The sequence below is a fragment of the Neofelis nebulosa genome, chromosome 8 (assembly GCF_028018385.1).
Source record: "Neofelis nebulosa isolate mNeoNeb1 chromosome 8, mNeoNeb1.pri, whole genome shotgun sequence".
Taxonomy (NCBI): Eukaryota; Metazoa; Chordata; class Mammalia; order Carnivora; family Felidae; genus Neofelis; species Neofelis nebulosa.
The window spans coordinates 6,859,779-6,879,040 of NC_080789.1; the positions used below are offsets into that span (position 1 = coordinate 6,859,779).

Consider the following 19,262-nt stretch of genomic DNA (forward strand, 5'->3'; position numbering starts at 1 on the left):
CAGAGCCTCCAACACACTGTGGGGCCTCGAGCAAGCCATGGCCCCACCTCAGGCCTCAGTTTCCCCATCTGTATGATGCGGGCTTGGGTTTACTCACCTCTCACGTCCCCACCTGCTATCAGGGGCTTTGATCCTCTTGTCTCGGGCTTTTTTTGGATGGCCTCCGTGCGGATTGGGACTTGGGCAGCATCGGCTGCCCATTGAATTTTCCAGAAAGGGTGCCATCTTCCCTTCTATTCTGCAGTCAGCCACGGTGCCTAGCCTTTCCCATTGCTCCTCCTGCCCCCACCCATACAGCTCACCCGGCCTGGGGTAGGGGGCTGAGAACATCCGGCGGGGCAGGCCCCGACACCATGCGACAGGTGCTGCGTTGGGGGGATGCCCCCGAAGTGTGAGCATACGGGGCTGGGAAACCACATCTGGCCCACACCTGGCTGTGTGCGGCTGAGCTGCCAGGGAACACCCAAGGGGTTCATTGACACTGTCTCCTCGGTGGGAGCTCTGGAGTCGGACCATCGGCTCACCCCTTGTTCCACTGTGCTCTTTGCTGGGTGCTGGGTGCTGGAGGGCACCTTACTGCCCGAGCCTGCTCGCTCCCTGGACCAGCAGTTTCACCTCACGGGGCACCTGAGGCCAGAGAGGTGGAAACAGCCCTCAGGTGCAAGGTCATTGATTGAGCACCGTGTGGACAGCCCTCCGTGGCAGGCGATGTCATGACCCCGTTCTGCAGGTGGAGAAGCTGAGGCTCCAAGCGCTTAGGGAGCTTGCCCAAGGCTGCATTGTCGTCCGCTTCCCCTTTCTTTTTACATCACGCCTACTACCAAAAAGGAACTGAGGCGGATTATAATGCAGGGAGCCCGGACGAGGCAGGACAGGTAAAGGGAGCCCAGAGACCACTAGGGGAGAGAGATTGGAGAGACAAAGACAAGGCGGTGACAAGGCGGTTACCTGTCAGCTTGTCATTTCTTGCCCACACAGGATCTATGGGGATGGGACTAATGGTCATCCCAGGTGCGGGGGAGGGGCGCCCCACATGGTCCCAGCCCTTGAGGAATGCACATCCTCCTGCCCTGCCCACCTCCACTCAGGGCATGGGGTTAAGGGCTCTGCGTGGGTTCAGATCCTGGCTCTGTCACTCCCTGGCTGTGTGATCGCAGGCTAATCATTTATTGCTTTGAGCCTCGAGTTTCCTTACCTGTAAATGGGGATAATTGTCATACTCCGTGAGGGTGACCTGAGTTAATGCAGTAACTCAGCTCGGTGCCCACAGGAGAGCTGTAGGAATGTTCTCTATTGTTATCCCCTCAAACCAGTGCAGATGCCCCCTCAGACGCTCAGTTTGCTGAGCACCTGCTCTGTGCCAGCACCAAGCCCGGGGAGCCAAGGATTCATCACACAGGCCCCTCCTGTGCTCTGGGCTAAGCTGCCAGCCTCAGGGCCTGGGGCTGAGTGTGTGGATCTGACGTGTAGTCGGAGCGGCCTGCGAGAACTGGTGTGTTGGCTCCCACTGCTGGCGTGACAGACATCCTGATGAAATATGTCATTTCGAAACACGTTTAAAAGAAATTTCTGGAGAGCTTTCTTACCCCCACGGGGCCGTAAGTAGCCTGATTGTTGTCAGGTTCTAGACTCGGCCTTGGCACACTTTGCCAGGGTCCCTTCCTTTCCTGGGCCTCAGTTTCCTCATCTGTAAAAGGGGGCAGTAACCATATACCCTCCCGGAGAGGGTTGACCCCCTGTGAGACTGCTCCTGTGAGATGTAGTTTGCAAGCTCAAAAGCACCTTACAGCCGTCGAGATCTTTCGGTTCTGTTTCTGGTCATTTCGTGAGACGGTCACGGGCAGATGCCTGCGCCATGCCATGCATGCTGGGTGCCGACCGACATCAGTGGGATGCTGGCCCTGCTCTCAAGGGCTCCATGAGTAGTGGCCTCACTAAACCCCTTGAATTTTGTGATTTCCAGAGAACGTGGAAGGCCCCTCAGGCAGCCTGGCCCCTTCCAGGGGAAATGCTGGTAAGTGTTTTGTTCTGTCTGTTGTTGGTTTGTTCCACAAATGTTTTTGGAGCAGTTGCATGTCTGCCCTACCCTCGAGAGCTCAGTCCGGGAGGGAGGATTTGAAGACTCCACACCCACCTGGCCGGATGCCCCGAGGTTCAGGGGTGGCCGGACGCAGACGTATGCATTTCTCAGAAGATGCACACCCACGGGGCCTCTGGCAGGATCATTTATAAATGAAATATTGACTGTTTCCTCTGTTCGGAATCCTTCGGTGGCTCCCCCTTTTGCCTTGGGATAAAGTCCCCGTGCCTCTTGTGGCCGGCACAGTCGTCTTCCAGCTGCAGCTCTAGCTTTCTCGTTTCACTTAAATTGCATTGGCCTTTTTCCCCTTCCTGAACATCCACTTGCTCCCTCCTGCCTCAGGACCTTTGCCTGTGCTGTGCCTGCTGCCTGGACCGCCCTTCCAGCCTCAGCCTATGGCTCCTTCTTATCTTTCGGGTCTCACCTCAAACACCCTGGATCCCCAGTGCCCAGGGTCCCATTATACACCCTCTGTGCACCTGCCATGCATTCTTGCGAACGGGTACCTCCCCTTTACCAAAGGATTGTTTATGTGTTGACTCGTTCTCTCGAATGGCCCCATGGTGGGACTCAGCCCCATGACAACAAGGGCCCTTGGACTCAGTGAATGTTTCTGGGGGGAATTTCTGATGAGTATTAAGGTAAGGCTTCGTGGAGGTGGTGGCCCTTGAGTGAGTCTTGAAAGAGGTCGTACTTTCGGTCTCTAGGCAAGAAGGAAGGGCTTCCTGCTTTGGGGAGCAGAGAGGCACGTGGCAGGAACACAACCCACTTGGTTTAGCAAAGAGGCAGAACGGGACATGTGAGAGGGAGGGTTGGAGAAGTGAGCTGGGGCCAAACAAGGGCTCTGCGTTCGAGGTGAATGAGAATCGACTAGGATTCTGAAGCCACTTGGGACCCTTTGAAAACTTTTTGAGCCAGGGGCAGGAGGGTCGAAGCTGGCTTTGGGTCACTGTAATGAGTCTGCTGCAGGGATGGGGACGGGGGAGGGGGGGCGGGGCCGGGAACAGAGGCTACAGTCAAAAGGACCGGTTGGGAGTTGGGAGAAACCATCGACTGCTGTTTTCCGTTTCTCCGGAACCACACACGTGCCTTGTCCCTCGTCCTCCAGAGCCAGCAGGGAGCGCAGGGCAGAGACCGGGAACCTCACACGACATCACTGCTTCCAGAAGACAATCCTCCTGGTTGCAGGCCAGTCATTCCCGAGTCACTGGAGGGAGAGATGGAGACGGGGCAGGGCAGGGGTGCATCCATGTCCACATTTTCTCAGTTTCCCCAACCCAGAAGGCAGCATCTAGCTATGTCTCCCTACACCTGTGTCCTGGTGCCTTCCCAGTGGCCAAGGGATTGTGACACGGAGGGGACTGGCCTGTGCCAGAAGATGAATAGAAGCATTTCTGTCAAAGCCCAGCAAACAAGACAGCACCTCCTTGCTCCCATGGGGACACAGCCCACGTGGTCAGAAGAGCCAGGACTCTCAAATCCCAGATCTTCTGCTTGGAGGCTGTGTGCCTTTGGGCATCTTGTTAGCAACTCTGGGCTTCAGTTTCTTCCGCTGTGAGGTGGGGGCTGTTCGGGCATGGTGAAGGTTAAACGTGAGGACACACATAGAGCCCCAAGCACAGCGAACACTGGGGGCTCAGGAAGTCGTGGCCGAATCATGGCTGCGTTTTTCTCCGCAGTTTGAATTCTTTGCAGCAAGCTTGGGCTTCAGGCTTAAAATGAAGAGCATGTCAACAAAACAGGATGGAACAAAGTCCTTTCCCAGCATGCCTCAGCATGTGGCACTGCCTTCCTGTGGAGCCCAGCAGTGATGAGGCTAAAAGTCTTGAGCTTTTCAAGCAGAAATAATCCCAATGGAAAGGAACCTCCCTATTGTTACCATGTGATAAAGCGATTGCAGGGGCTCTGCGGCCCAACCTGCCTGCGTTGATTGCAGCCCTGCCCCTTCCTAGCTGCTGTGTGCCTCAGTTTCCTCATCTGCCAAACAAGGTGACAGTATCCACACCGTAGGGCTGTTGTAAGGGTTAAGCAAGTTAATGCAGGTGCAGTGCTTAGAACACTTGTGTCACTACCGTTGCCAGATCATTTCATCTTGCTTTAACTCTTTGTGGTGCTGGAAGTGACTCAGGGGAGCCAGAAGGCTGCGTTCGGATTCCAGCTCTGTTGCTTGCTAGCTGTGTGACCGCAGGCAAATCTCTTAACATCTCTGCGTGTCCATTTCCTGCTCTGTACAATGAAGATAACAGTCCCTGCCTCATAAGGCTGTTTGGAGGAGTGAATGGGGTTGCCCAGGTGAAGGGACCCGACTCCCTGGAGGCAGGCAGACCACTCAGCGCCTCCTCCCACCCATTCCGCTGAGCCATTGGATGATTTACTGAAGGACGTACGTTGTTGAGACCAGGCTGGGCCCCTAGTTCAGTGACCTGTGCTAGGCCATCATGCCAGGGGCTGCCCAGGGAGAGCAGAGCCACTAGGGAAAAAAGTGCCAAGTGGGAGGGGTGATCTCCCCTGTGGCCAGGCTGCAGGGGGCCTCCAGTGGCACAGCTGTGTCTCCTCCGGTGTTTTCTCTCTGCTCACCTGTGGGAGGAGGGAGTTGCTGCACAGCAGCTGCTCCTTGGGCGGGCCGCGATCTTCTGGGTGTGGGGTCTGAGAGCCCATCGCCTGCAGACTGTCCCGGCTCCGGGGCTTTGGCGTGTCACTATGGGGAAAGACTGGTGCCGACCCGGTAGACCCTCTCACATCTCTTTCCCTATCCGCCTGTAGACTTTGGGACTCTACACCTGAGTCTGCACCCGTCCAGTGTTTTTCAAATGCTGGGAAGCTTGGTGGTTAAGAGTGCAGCCTCTAAAGACCTGGGCTCCTATCCCAGCTCGGCCTCTTCCAAGCTATGTGACTTGGGACCAGTGAATCTCTCTGGCCCTCTCTGTAACGGTGGTGATAACAATACCAACCTGAACTCACAGTGCCTGTTCCCAGTAAGCTTGGGTCCCTCTGGGCTGTGATTATCGTTACCATTTTTATGGATATGGTGCCCTGCCCTGCATAGGCTGTCCCTGCCCTGCAGATACGCACAGCCCTGTGGGAGAGATGGGTACAGTCACAAACGGCCCCACGCGACCAGTGGGAGCTGAGGAGCGGGCCACAGCTTTGATCCTGGAGGGCTGGGGTGGAGGGGAGGATTGAGGAGTGCACCTCCTAAGCAGAGGTCACCGTGAGACCCTGTGAAACAAATTCATGCCAAGGCCCTGTAGGAATCCACCCTTGCCCACCTCTGCATCCTCCTAGCTCCTTCCCTTGTGCCTGCGCTGGGCAAGGCCCTCCTGGGAACAGCAGGTGGCCGCGCACACACTGATGTGTGTTCTCATGCCCTGGCCCCGTTTGGAGCTTTTCCTATCCCCTTAGCCTTAGAGCCTGCCCTGCCCTTGTCCCAGAACGACTTGCTCTGAGCCCCTCCCTCCCTCCATCAGGACTTAACAGCCTAGCACACAGCCAACTGCTCTGTGTGCAATGAAGGCATGTCCACAAAGGATCTGTCCACTCCTGCTGTTTTGTGCCTGGCTTGGGACCGCCCCCCCCCCCACCCCCCAGGACTCTGTGGGGGGTTTCTCTCTCTGTTGTTAACCCGAGGCTCTTGCAAACTGCTGTCTCCTGGAGGTCCGTGAGCCGGCATTCCAGGCTTCCCACTTGGTGTGCTAGAGTTAGCAGGAGGGACCTCCAGAGAGGAAGGAGAGCTGGGGACCGGTGAAGGATAAAGGTGAGGGTGCCTCAGAGCCAGAGAGGGAGGGGAAGGCCATCCGCCTGCCGCTGAAGGCACTGACACCCGGCTCACTTCGCACAAGTCACTGATCTGCCGAGCAGGCCAGTCTCCTCAATCAATCCGTGCTGACAGACGGTAGCAGAATCAGTGACCTAGAGGCAGAAGGCTCCATTTGTAATCCCGGAGTGGCCCAGGCGCCTGGAGGAGGGCAGAAGAGTTTGTAATAAAGGGAGTGACACAGGGTTTCCAAAAGCCATCTCCGCGCTGGAGGAGGAGGGAAAGGATTAATTTTGCTTCTGGAATTGAAACCACTGATTCAGTTCAGTAAGTATTTTTTGAGTAGACTAGGAGAGAAGAGAAAAAAAAAAAAAAAAACCGATCTATTGTCCTTTCCTTAAAGTGGTAGGAAAAACATGATTCTCTAGATGAGACAGGAGAGAACAATAGACGTACCCTAACGTGGTCAAAGAGGGGATCCCCAGTTATTGGGCTCCGGCCACTGTGGGGTCTTGGGCAGTCACTTGCCCTTCCTGAGCCTCAGTCTGCTCATGTGTCCTATTGTGGCCATATCATAGAACTGTAGTTAATATGTGCCTGGTATTGTACTGAATTGTCTCTCTCTCTCTCTCTTTTTAAGTTTATTTATTTTGAGACAGACAGACAGGGCGAGTGGGGGAAGGGCAGAGAGAATGGGAGGCAGAATCCCAAGCAGGCTCCACGCTGTCAGCACAGAGCCCGGTGCGGGCCTCAAACCCAAGAAACTGTGAGATCATGACCTGAGCCAAAACCGAGTCGGATGCTTAACCGACTGAGCCACCCAGGTGCCCTGTACTGACTTCTTTACGCAGATCTCTTTAGGTTCCCATGATACCTTATAAGTGAGGTCATACTATCCCCATTTTACAGCTGAGGAAACCAGAGCTCAGAGAGGTGAAGTGGCTTGTCTAAGGCCACGCAGCCGGAGAGCAATAACCCTTATGTGTCTGTGGGCCATAATGCCCGCACGTTCTTTTTCCAAATGGTTCTAAAAGGAAAAGTGACAGGCCACCAGGGGTGAAGAGGTCTGGCTGTCCTGGCCCTAGGACTGGGGAAGTTTCCAGGTGGAGGTTGGCTGGGCAGTGTTCTGGCAGGGTCCAAGGGGGTGGGGAGGGGGCTAGAGAGTCCGTCCCAGGATGGGACTCGAGGCAGGAGCAAACAAGATCCTGGACTCAGGTCCTCTGTCTGCATTCCCTCCCTTCTGAATGAGGCTCTCTGCACAGTTCATCACCATACATTCATGTTTTAGTCCCCTGGTCTGGCACCTGAGTGAGCTGAGGAAGAGGGGAAGGGAAGGAAGGAGTGATGGGGCAGGAGACTAAGGAAAAGGGCTTCCCTTCATGAGTTCTCTCAAGAAACTGAGGGTGCCCCAACACCCAGTGTTTAGAAAGCTCCCCTGCGTCCTTCCACGTTGTCCAGAAAACATGGGTCTGTGCTGGGAGTCCCCCCCCCCCCCATCCTTTCCCTCTGCAGCCCTGACCCAAGCAGAAGCCAGCACTCGTCTTCTAAGTAAGTCTTAGTGCCAAAGAATTTGAAAATGAAACTCGCAGAACAATGGAACAGCCAGAGGGCAGGGCCTAGCAGCCTCTTCAGCTCTGTCCCAGAAGAGCCGGACACCCCGCTTGGCATGCAGGAGGTGTTGGGGATTCAAGTCTCCAAGAATAGCCCTGACCCACATCGGAGCCAGCCCCCACTTTGTGAAACTGGACAGAAGCCAGGAGAAATCACTGCCTTCCCCGACCACATCCTCCTAGGGGTGCCAGAACCAACTGAGGCCCTGCCTCTGATCCCTTCACTGGGGGGCAGGTGTTGCTGCAGCGGGGGACCCTCCTTGGGTGGCCCAAGGCAAGGCAAAACGTTTTCCATTTGTGGCTAGGTGAGGCTAGAGGTGAAAGGGTAGGTCCAGGCCCAGGGGAGCTTTGCACCTCAGATATACTGAAATCTGGGTCCCAGGCCACACCTGGTTCCTATCAGCCTCCACCTGCTGCCCAAAGCGCTCTTCCAATTCCAATTTACTTTCAAGTTGGGTTGCTTCAGGAAAGGAAGCCACATACTCCCCTAACATCTAGGGCAGATGGGGGCTTAATTTAGAATCAGCAATTTCAGCCAACATTAGGGACATCTAGTTCAAACTCTCCTCCTTCTGATTATACCAATGGGAAACTGAGGCCCAGAGTGAGAAGAGAATTTGGCCAGGTCTCTGGGTGAGTCAGAAGTAAGATCACAAACACTCTAAACACATCTCACCCCCACTGGCCGCCTCTCTTTTGATAGCGGTGGGTCACAGGGAACAAACAAACATCTCAGTGGTGGTTCTACAACTGAGATTTTCTTTAAAAAAAAAAAAAAAAAAAAAAAAAAGCCAAGCCGTTGCTTTGCTCCATCAAACATACATGAGGTTTGTAAAGGAAGACTGGGAACGGCCTGAGGCCTTGGCACCGCAAATCCTCCACCTTATCTCCAAATTAATTCTGGACCCTGGGTCCAGCCAGCCAGGCGTTGCAGCGTTTTAATGCCGCCACAGGCGAAGGGGAACTGGCACTCGGTGAGTATGTATTTTACATGCGAGGTTGGTGGGCCTCCCAGCGCCTCGCTTTTTTTGCGGAGGAAACTGAAGAAGTTATCTGTTATCTAGAGAGCCTAAGTCATTCATCCAAGGGCACGCGGCGCTAAGGGGCGGAGGAGGCAAGTGAACCAGGCCTGCCGGGCCGAGGGCGCTTGGCGGTCAGGAGCTGCCCCCGTGCCCGGCCCCACTAAGCAGGTTGCCCGGAGGAGACCAGGCCCTTGCCCGCGGGCTCCCTCGGATGCCAAAGGCGCGATTCAGGCGTTGGAGGCTCTAGGGAACTCCAGAAATCCCAGGGAGAGATTCCGGGCCACCAACTCCCCAGAAAGTTGGCTCGCGGCCACTCCCCGGACGGCCCGGAGCCGCCGGCCAAGATGGCACTGTGCGAGCGGCGAGCTACGCGCGCGGCGCCCGGCTGCTGCCTCGGGGGAACCCCGCGTGACCCCAGCCGCCAGGCTGGGGGTCTCCGTGGCCCCGGCCCCACGCGCGCAGGCCTCGGCGCCGCCGCACGCGGGTGGGCACGCGCGCACCCGCCGGCCCCGCCCCCTGCCGCCCCGCCCCCGCCGCGCGCACCGCCCCGCCGCGCGCCCTCCCGCCCGCCCGCGCGCCGCGGCCCGGAGCCTCCCCATTGGCCGCGCGCCGTCACCTGACGCTCTGTTATTTCCTGTGTGTTGGGAGAATGGAGAGAAAAAACCCGGAGCCGAGCCGCTTTCGGCCCCTGCGAGGCGGCCGCGGCCTCCGCCGGGGGAGCCCGCCCTGAGGCGTGCCTGACCGGGGAGCGAGCGCGCGGGCCGGAGCGAGGCTCGAGGGGCCACGGCCCCGGCCCGCCCCGCCGCCGGCCCGGGCGCCCGAGCTGGAGGCGGCGGAGGCTCCCCCACCCCCACCTCGCGCAGCGCCGCCCGCCGCCGCCGCCGCCGCCGCCGCCGCCGCTGCTCCCTCCCCTCCCGCCCCCGGCCGAGGCCGAGGGACCGGGCGGGGGGCTCCCGCAGGTAACCGCCGCCCGGGCCTGAGGGGGAGGGGCAGGGGGCAGGGCTGAGGGGCTGCGGCCAGGCCGGGGCGTCCGGCCTCGGGGGCTGGGGGCAGAGGTCCTGGCCCGGCCGACCTGGGAGTGCTGAGCCCCCTCGACTCCGAGGCCAGGGCACCGGGTGCTGAGGGGAATGTCCCTGCCTGGCCCGACCGAGGAGCGCAGAGAGGAGCGGCCTGGCCTGGCCTGGCCTTCGGGTGCGGAGGGGCAGGGGCCCGGCCTGGCATCTGGGCGCTGAGGGGTCTCGGTCTGGCCTGAGAGTCCGGCAGGGCTTGGGCACCCGTCCTAGCCTGAGGGTGTCGCGGGAAGGTACCTGCTCGTCGCGGCCTCGGGTGCAAAGGCGGCGGGTGTGAGCGGGCGGCGCCCAGGGGTTCGCGGGGTCAGCGCCGCCCACCCCGAGACCCCTGGCAGCCCCCGGCGTCCCGCGGCGCTCGCCTCTCGGTGGCGGCTGGGGGCGAGGCCGGCGGGCGAGGGCTGGGCTTGGGACGGGAGTCGGAGCGCGCCCTGCCGCGGGAGGGACGGGGGCCCGTTTATTGCCATGTGAACACCTGAAGCCATGTGGACGCAGCAGCTTCTCGCCTGTTGGGGGCGGAGGACAGGTACCGGCTGGCGGGGCGCAAGGTCCCGGCGCGGGGGGGGGGGGGGGGTTGGCGGGGAGCGGAGCGCGGGACACACTTCCTGCGTGGGGTTTTGTCCGCCTCCCCCGCCGCGGTGAGCGGGGCCGGTGTTTGATCCGGTAGTCCCGGGTGCGAGCGAGCGCCCGTTTGGGGGCCTGAGGCTGCAGTTCCTCGTCTCTTTTGGGGCGGGGGAGTGGTGGTGGCAGGAGAGTGGTCCATCCGGCCCAGCTCGCTCTGGCAGCGGCAGGAGGTGGAATGTCCCCCCTGCGCCGGGATGGGAGTGGAATTTAGTGTGTTGGGGGTGGGGAGGGGTGCCGAGGAGCGGTCGTTTTCCTGGGCCTGTGGGTGGGGATTATTGTCTGTTTTTGTGGTTGTGGATGCTAGCGCTGTCTGCCTGTCTGTAAGCGTCCCTTGAGTTTGCCCTTAGGGGACAGATCAGCGTTAGGACTCCCCCCCCTCCCCCTTTTCCTCTTTGCTTTTTCTCCCCCTCCAAGATTAGATGACTCTGGTAACTGCTGTAAAATGGATGGAATTTTCGAGCTATTATCTAACAGGCAGATCTTTGAATGATAATTGGACCCTTATGTTAACAGCCTCAGTGAAGACTTTCATAAAACATCTTACTTAGGGTGGCAGCGGAACGTCTTACATGGTGGAATAAGAAGCTGCTCAGAAGTCCGACCTGGGAGACCAGGAATCTCCTTCCAGCTTTGCTCCCAAATAAACTGTAACCCTGGCCGAGTTATCTATCGTCTCAAGCCTTCAATTTCCTCATCTGTTAAATGAGGACTCCCTTCCAGGTCAAACACTACAGTGGTTTTGGGTAGGGTTTTATTTATTTTTGTTGGTTTTGGGTTGTTGTTGTTGTTGTTTTTTCTCTTGGTTTGTTTTTGGTTTCCTATCTTGTGCTTTTGTTTAAGTCACAGGCAGCCTTCTTGAGAAATGCAGGATGTTTCTTACCTGGCCTTTAAGATCCTGTCCCACTTTTTAGTTTCCAGCCTCTTCCTTCTGCAACAGAGCATAAAACTTGGTTACAATGATAATTTTTCTTCAAATCTCAGATTCTGTTCTGTGCTTCTTAAAGCGTGTCGTATTATAGTCTGTGCTGAAGATGCCTTATGTTTTTTTTGTCTTTGTGCAAAGAGAAGTTATCAGGAGAAAGATTTCAGAGAAAGTTTGACTCCTTGGAAGTGTAGAGAATGCAGGTGTGTTTGGGGCTGTGTAAGTTGGTTGGCTCGAAGGAATTCCAGGATCTGTTTCTGCAGGGGACTGTGGAGGGACCTTACTTGAAATTCTTTGATGGGGTGTTTGGCATTTGGCTAATTTTTGAAATTTCCAACCTCAGTACCCTCCGAGTAGGGATAAAGAGGAATTCCCTAATACCTCCTGTGAGATGGCGTGCTCGTGGGATTAACTGTCACCTGGGGGTGCACTAATTATTTGCATCCCCAATTTATTCCTTAATGGTAGCCGGATGCTTCCTCTCAGATGCTGCAGAACCCCAATTAGTTTCACTGATTTTATGGTGTGTGAGAGCCTTAGGCCATACTTTTGACTACTTAGCCCTTCTAGACCATCCTTAGCCTTGGCCTTTTTGGTCTTAAATTTCTGGTACTGTGAGGCTGGAAGGACATGTGCCTAAAGTGGTGTAATATGTCCTCTGTCACTTTTTTATTCAGTCTGTACAGATTCACGAAGGGTCTTCTCAGCAATGGGAGGTGTGCTCCTAATGTTGACTCTGGAGATGGACTGGTAGAATTTTTCTCGTGTGTTAACACCAGACCTGTCACACAATAGGCAGACGCTTTTATATGGCTACGCAGATTATTTGGAGTTTCTGAAAGTAAATAATTTATTTTGTGTTGGTATTTGAAATATGTCCTTGTGTTTGGTGTGGGATTTTACAAATCCTGGCTACTTAAGTTATAAGTAGTTTTCGTACTCACATGTGTTTACTTCTGCATTATAACTTACACTTAACAAGGAAAAGATTATTATAAAATTCTTACTCTGTAGAGTTAATTTGTGTGTGTGTGTGTGTGTGAGAGAGAGAGAGAGAAGGTTGCCAAGGGAGCAGGATGTTAGGAGACATGGGTTTTAGGTTCCATAACCTTTTCATGGTATACTTTTTTTTTTTAATTTCATGAAATGGAATGGAATGGAATTGAAATCATGTCTGTCTAGACCGAGAAATTAAACTTGGACTTCTGGTGAGTGTAGCTTGCTCTTCATATGGATAGGAAAGGACGCTAACATTTGAGTGGGCTTTTTGGTTGTTTTTTTAAATCCAGTGTGCTAGGTTCTGTCCAAGGTATTTCAACTTGTCTTGTAAAAATCTACCCAGCAGACCTGAGAAGTAAATGAGCTCTCTTTTTTCCTGAGAGGTCACGGCTAGTGAGGGTCAGAGAGCGGATGTGACTGTCCTCCCCTTGGCTCCAAAGCCTTTACTAGATCTGTTACAGCTCCTTGCCTGCTCAAGGCACAGATCAGCTGGTGGTGGATTGGCCTTGGAATCCATACTTCATGCTTTGCCCATTCTTTTGTTTGTTTGTTTGTTTAACATCTTATTTATTTTTTGAGAGAGAGCACCAGAGAGCACAAGCAGGGGAGGGGCAGAGAGAGAGGGGGACAGAGGATCCAGAGCAGGCTCAAGTGCTGACAGGCGGACAGCAGCGAGCCCAACGTGGGGCTCAAACCCACGAACCACAAGATCACGACCTGAGCTGAAGTCAGATGCTCAGTTGACTGAGACACCCAGGTACCCTTGTTTATTATTTATTTTTTTAAGTTATAACAACATGGAGATCTGGGCTTGGGCAGAGGAGTGGAAAGCATGATTTTTGCAACCATGCCACTAAACCAGACTCTGGTTTAGTGACCCCCTGGGAGTTTTCTAAACTTTCACTTTCCCTGTACCTAGTCAATTTTATTAGTGTACCTGAGATATAATGTAAAAAATTTCTTTTTCTGGGCACCTGGGTGACTCGGTTGAGCGTCTGACTTCGGCTCAGGTCATGATCTCATGGTTCGTGAGTTCTAGCCCTGTGTCTGGTTGGCTGCTGTCAGCTCAGAGCCCGCTTCATATCCTCTGTCCCCCTCTTTTTCTGTACCTCCCCCTCTCGCACTCTCTTTCTCAAACATTAAAAAAAAAAAAGTCTCTCATTCCCAATTCTGCCATTCTATCTTGAGCTGGAAACTTCTTGTATCAGCTCAAAGAATGATACCACAGGTAAAGGGCTGTCTCTTTTCCGGTCTGTGCTACCGCACAGGAATCATACTATGTGGTGACCGCTCTGTTTGACCAGATGGGACTCAAAAGATACGGTTACAAAAGACAGTCCCCTGTATGCCTTAAGCACTCTTCCTCATGGGTGCTTGTATTCAAGGCACCTTAGTGCTCATTAGATCTGTCTGGGGTTTCTCACTCTGGTGTGTTCATTTTCTTTTTGTGGAGGTAAAAGTAACAAAATAAAGCAAAAACAGTAAAAACCCTATTTATGTTGGAGTATAACCGTACACCAAAGTTACACATTTGAAATATAAGGAAGTCAAGGCTTTCATAGAGCATAATTTGGTTACATTGTACTTAGACTGGATGGCTTTTTTATTATTAGTTAGGCTGCTTAAAGTCCTCTTAATACCTGTGATGCCTACAGTATGGGTGAAAAGGTTCTCATGGTGACAAACACAATCAGTACTTTCTGCGTTAGAGCTGTGTTTGCTTTGTAGGTAATGTGTGAAACCCAGCAGGAAGATCAACTAAAAAGTGACTTATTGGTTTATCTGTGGCTTGTTATCTGATGCTTCATTGTGGGGAAGTTAAGAAAGAGAAAACATTAGCTATAGGGGAAAATATCCTTATTGTCGTGTGCACATGAGAGCTGTCCTGTAGGAAAGAGTGAAAGTTCATTGGAACACTTGAATGCCAGCCTGATGGGAAGGTGGTTTCCATGTTTGAACATCACATTCCTGAATGAGGACTGAAGCCCTCTGTGTATGTTCCAGTTTTCATTAACAGGTATTTATAGACACTTTTCTAAGCATGGGAGATGCCGTGGCGGGCAAAATAGAAAAGGAAACTGCTCTGAAGTTGGGCTGTAAACATTGACTAAATAAGAATGTCTGGAGGTGATAGCTACGAAGAGAACAAAAAGACATGATAGTGACTCAGGGTGTGCTAGTGAGAGTAGAAAATGTCCCCTCTTCTGAAGCCTTTTTTGCCAGCAGGGCAGTCGGACTTGATCTGTGGGATGGATGAAAATGGCATTAAACAAAGTAAATAATTTGCTTTAGCCCTGAGCATCTTGAGACGTTAATCCAAAGAATAGAAGTGGGTTGGTGGAAATCTTTCCTCTGTTTATATCTTCATGCTTTGTGAATGGGGACTTGGCTCAAAAGAACTTAGGATGGATCATTAGTGGTATCCTGTAAGGGGTAGGAAAGAACGAAATGATCACCCTTTGTAAAGGGTAGTTGTTCTGATTAAAAAAAAAAAAAAAAGTAGAGATGTGTTATATTGATGAGTGCTAGGCATTATTAGAAACATCCTTTCGTTGTGTTTATGTTTCTTTGTTGGGAAATTGGATCGGGGTGTCGTAATCATCATATTTTGTTAAAGCTTCCAATGAAGCCAGCAGATATTAGTGACATCTGTATACGGGGTACTTTGCTAGGTATTGCATCAGATCCCAAGTGACTGAGTGGAACTTGGGTTGGGGGGCTGTTGAGGGCGACAAGGATAGCTCACAGTTGGGGGGGGTGGGGGGAGCGCTGGCAGGGAAGGAAAGAGTGCAGTTCAGACTGGCTGTTAACTTAATCGTAGCCTGAAGGGTTCGTCCTGCCAGCCTTTCCCAGCTAGCCTGCCGCATCCTAGTACCTTCACTCACCCTTTCTACGCTCTCTAATTGTAGAATTCTATAGAGACCTGAAAGAATCCTAAGACATTAGCTAGTCTAGCTCTTTGGCTTTATAGCTCTGGAGAGATGCTGATGCTTTACACGGACAGAGTCAAGGCTGCGACCCTGTTCTTTGCCAGCTAAGCTAGTGTTCTTTCCCCCATAGCCCATGCCCTCACCAGAGGATTGATAGTTAACAGTTGCTCCTGAGTGGATAAAGAAAGGAAGCCTCTGGGTATTATTGTACCCACTTAGGAAAAAACCTGTGTAGTTCCGAATTTAAGTCAGGGCAAAGACAGTACATTTATCTCAAAAGCAGAGTATGGAAAATAAAGAATATCGTACCATCGTTAGTTTTCACACAAATACATAGTATTGGTTTCTCAGGCTCCAACGAGACATAATCTCATCCTGATCATGTCTTGGTCTGGAAAGGATGCCACCACAGTCTGCATTAGTTGTGAAGGCAGAGTAAGGCCCTTTAGAAGTAGTGAGGGGCACCTGGGTGGCTCAGTAGGTTGAGCGTCCGACTTCGGCTCAGGTCACGATCTCGCGGTTCGTGGGTTCGAGCCCCGCGTCGGGCTCTGTGCTGACAGCTCGGAGCCCGGAGCCTGTTTCAGATTCTGTGTCTCCCTCTCTCTCTGCCCCTCCCCTGCTCATGCTCTGTCTCTCTCCTTCAAAAATAAATTAAAAAAAAAAAAATTAAAAAAATTAAAAAAAATAGAAGTAGTGGGAAATTTCTGAAATGTGGCTAAATTAAGTTCTAAAATTAAAGAGTTAAAAAGCCCTAGGAGTCCTGTTTTTTGTTGTCTTTTTTTCACCTTGAGACCCTGGTGTCATGGGAGATTTTGCTTCTACATTCAGAAGCACCCTCTGGGAGCCTGGAGATTATTCTGTGTGCCTGACGAGCAGGGATTCTTCCCTGGCATCTCCCTGACTTAGCGCTCTGGTGGGCCAGTGACCTGGGGACAGCTTTTGTATACCTTTGGCAGGAATGTGAGAGGGCGCTCCTGCTGTAAAGAGTCCACATGATGGTGGGGCGCCTGGGTGGCTTGGTCGGTTAGGCGTCCGACTTCGGCTCAGGTCACGATCTCACGGTCCTTGAGTTCGAGCCCCGCGTCGGGCTCTGTGCTGACAGCTCGGAACCTGGAGCCTGCTTCCGATTCTGTGTCTCCCTCTCTCTCTGACCCTCCCCCATTCATGCTCTGTCTCTCTCTGTCTCAAAAATAAATAAACGTTAAAAAATTAAAAAAAAAAAAAAAAAAAGAGTCCACATGATGGGCACTTTATGGAGGCAGCAGAGCACGTGACAGAGGATGTGTGTCTTCTCTCTGGCTCCGTCACTTACTAGCAGTGACTTTGGGCATTTTGCCCTAGCCACAGTTTCTTCATCTGTAAAATGGAAATATACTTTCTCGGAGCTATTGGGAAAAGGAATGAAAATAGACCAAGTGTATGGTTGGTTCGTACTATCTATAGATGCTACTCAGTGAATGGTAGCGGTCCATTACACCAACGTCGTGCTGTGTCAAGACGCTGGACTAGAGCAGGGCTGGTTCCTACCGAGTGTATCCGGTTTAGAGTACACTCCCCTGTCTCGGACACCGCCTGGCAGAGAAGGCACGGAAGCAGGGGTGTCAGACGTGCCCTGATGAAGGGAGTACAAGGGGCTCTACCAAGATGTGTAACCCTAACTTGAAAGGTCAGAAGCAGCTTCTCAGAAGAGGACCACTTACTTCCTCATCCACCCGCTTTTCTCTCATCTGTTCCTTCCCACTCTGCGGCTCCCTCCTTCTGCTTGACCGTCGGTGTTCTCTGGAGCCTCGTATTTTGGTGTGCCTTCTCCCTGGGTGCTCTCGGATATCCCCAGGTGCTCATGGTTATCCGTGAGCCGATTGATAAGTTCAGCCAGGTCTCTCCTGGACCCTCCAGCTCCGGCTTGACACCGCTGCTTGTCTGTGTTACCGGTAACTTGAGCTTCCCAAGTCCAAAACTGAACACGTATTCCTTGAAAGCTCTTTGTCCTTCATCTGTCCCCTTCTCAGTAAGTGGCTTTACCGGCCCCCCATCTTCCCGGGTTAGTGACCTCCCTTTCTCTCACCACCCTCTACGTGTCCCCCATCGCCAAGTCAGTGCCGTTTCTGTACCGTGACTGGAGTCTGTCTGCTCTCCTGCCACTGCCCTCTGAGCCGCCATCATCTCCTACCTGGCACACTCCGATTGCCTCTCAGCGTGGCCTCTCCATTTCCAGTCCTGTTCGTGTCTCCTCTACTTTGCCTGGAATGGCCAAGAGTTGCCTTCTTTCCTCCACTTGAAAGCTTCATGGTTTCTCCTAGCGCTCGGAAGACAGTCCCAGCTCCTTCCCCTTTCTCACAAGGCCCTCGGTACCCTGGGCCCTGCCCGCCTCCCTGACCTCCCCTCCTTGCTGTCCCCCAGCCACATTCACTTTCAAGTCTCCCGAAGGCACCCAGCTCTTGACCACCTGAGGGACTTCTTTATATGCCACTTGCTCTGCCTCGAACACTCTGGCCAGGCCAGCCTTTTTCTCACCCTTCAGGATATTTGTTGAATGAATAAATAGCATGAGACAGGCGGCAAAGGGGATGATGGAATAAGGAGGAAAAGTGTCCTTAGAGTCCATCCATAAAGGTCTAGCAAAGAGATACAGAAATGTGTTTGAAGAGCTGACAGACCGAGAGTTTGGTTGTGGCCCAGAACTCCACCTGTTCAAGCAGAACACTAGGAGTCAGGCGGCCACAAGGCACATCTAACGCTGATGAGAATATAAAGTGATGCCACCACTTTAGAAAACTCTTTGGAAGTTTCTTCAGAAGCTGAATGTATGTCTACCCTGTGACCAAGCAGTTCCATTTCTAGGTCTTTATCCAAGAGAAATGAAAATACATGTTCACAGATAAGCCTTATACAAGAATGTTAATGTGAAGCAGCTTTATTCATGGTAGCCAGAAACTGCAGTGTCCAGCTGTCCATCAGTGGGAGAATGGATAAACAAACTGTTGCTTTCATGCAGTGGACGCTCAGCGGTAAAAAGGAACAAACCACCGAGACATGTAGTAAGGATGAGTCTCACAGGTATTAATGCTGAGTGAAAAACCAGGCACAAAAAAATACATAATGGATGATTCCATTTATAAGACCTTCTCGAACAGGCAAAAGTGGTCTGTGATACTAGAAATCAGATCAGTGGTTGCTTCTTGAGTGGAAGGGGATTGACTGGGAGGGGACAGGAGAGAACTTTGTAGAGTGATGGAAATATTCTGAGTCTTGATAGGCAATCATCAAATCTGATTGAATCCATATACTGTATGTAATTTTACTGTGTGTAAATTATACCTACAAACAACCTAGGAATTGTCCTAGATTCCTTCCCCCGTCCCCCACTCTCAACATTTAATGTCCCAGCAAGTTCTGTTCACTGTATGTCCAAAAAATATCCTGGATTTGTTTCCTCCTATCTCAAGCACTATCTTCTCTTGTCTGGACTGTATTTTAGCCTCCTGACTGCTGTTCTAACCCCCTATTTTTGGCCTCCTCCCAAACCATTTTTTCCACTTATCAGCTAAAGTGACCTTTAAAAATTCAAATTGGGTTATGTCAGTTGTCTTCCTACAATCCTCCAGTAGCTTTCCATTGCTTTCATGGTAGCCAGCTAGGGCCTGTCTGACCCCTGTCTCCCTGTGAGCCCATCTGCTGTGGCCACCTCCTTACTCTCTAAATTCCAGCCTTGTTGACCCCCCCCCCCCCCATTCTGAACACCTGAAGTTCATTTCTGCCTTAGGACCTTTACACTTGGCTCCTCCGTCTGTTGGGAGCTCGCCGCCTCACAGATCTGTGTGATACTTGTATGTCTTTCAGGTTCAGTTTAAAGGTTTCCTTTTCTGGGAGATTTTCTCTGACTGTCTCTGTCTAAAGTTGTGTCCCATCACATCACCCAGCTTGATTTTATTCATAGCTTTGATCAAGTCTGAAATTATTTTGACCTTTTATTTATTTTTTTCCCTGTCTCCTCCCACTGGGATTAAGCTTGATTTGTTCACTGCTGTATTCTTTGTGTCTGTAATGGTATTTGGCCCACGTGGGCCAGAAGTATTGACTAAGAGAAGGTTTTAGGGTGGTGGTAATGAGAGAAGATCGTTTAGGAGGTCGGCCTGTGAGGCAGAAAAAGGGGCCAAGGAGAGTGAAGACTTTGGCCTTGGAAACTAGGTGATGGTGGCACCATTCGTTGAAATGAAAAATGATGGAGAAAAGATTGGGCCAGGGTATAAAGTG

The 19,262-nt window shown here is 52.5% G+C and overlaps 1 protein-coding gene across 4 annotated transcripts in view; it reads left to right on the forward strand.

Moving 5' to 3' along the window:
* Positions 1 to 1,963: 1,963 nt before the first annotated feature.
* Positions 1,964 to 19,262, forward strand: part of TCF20 (transcription factor 20) — a 111,850-nt gene continuing 94,551 nt past the window's right edge. For 2 of the 4 annotated variants that reach the window (XM_058741131.1, XM_058741134.1), the window contains exon 1: positions 1,964 to 2,014. In XM_058741131.1, the coding sequence (XP_058597114.1) occupies positions 2,009 to 2,014 (6 nt within the window). In that variant the 5' untranslated portion in view covers positions 1,964 to 2,008. Of the gene's footprint in view, positions 2,015 to 9,089; positions 9,426 to 9,970; positions 10,060 to 19,262 lie in introns of those variants that run through there. The other 2 variants (XM_058741132.1, XM_058741133.1) reach the window with 2 other exon arrangements.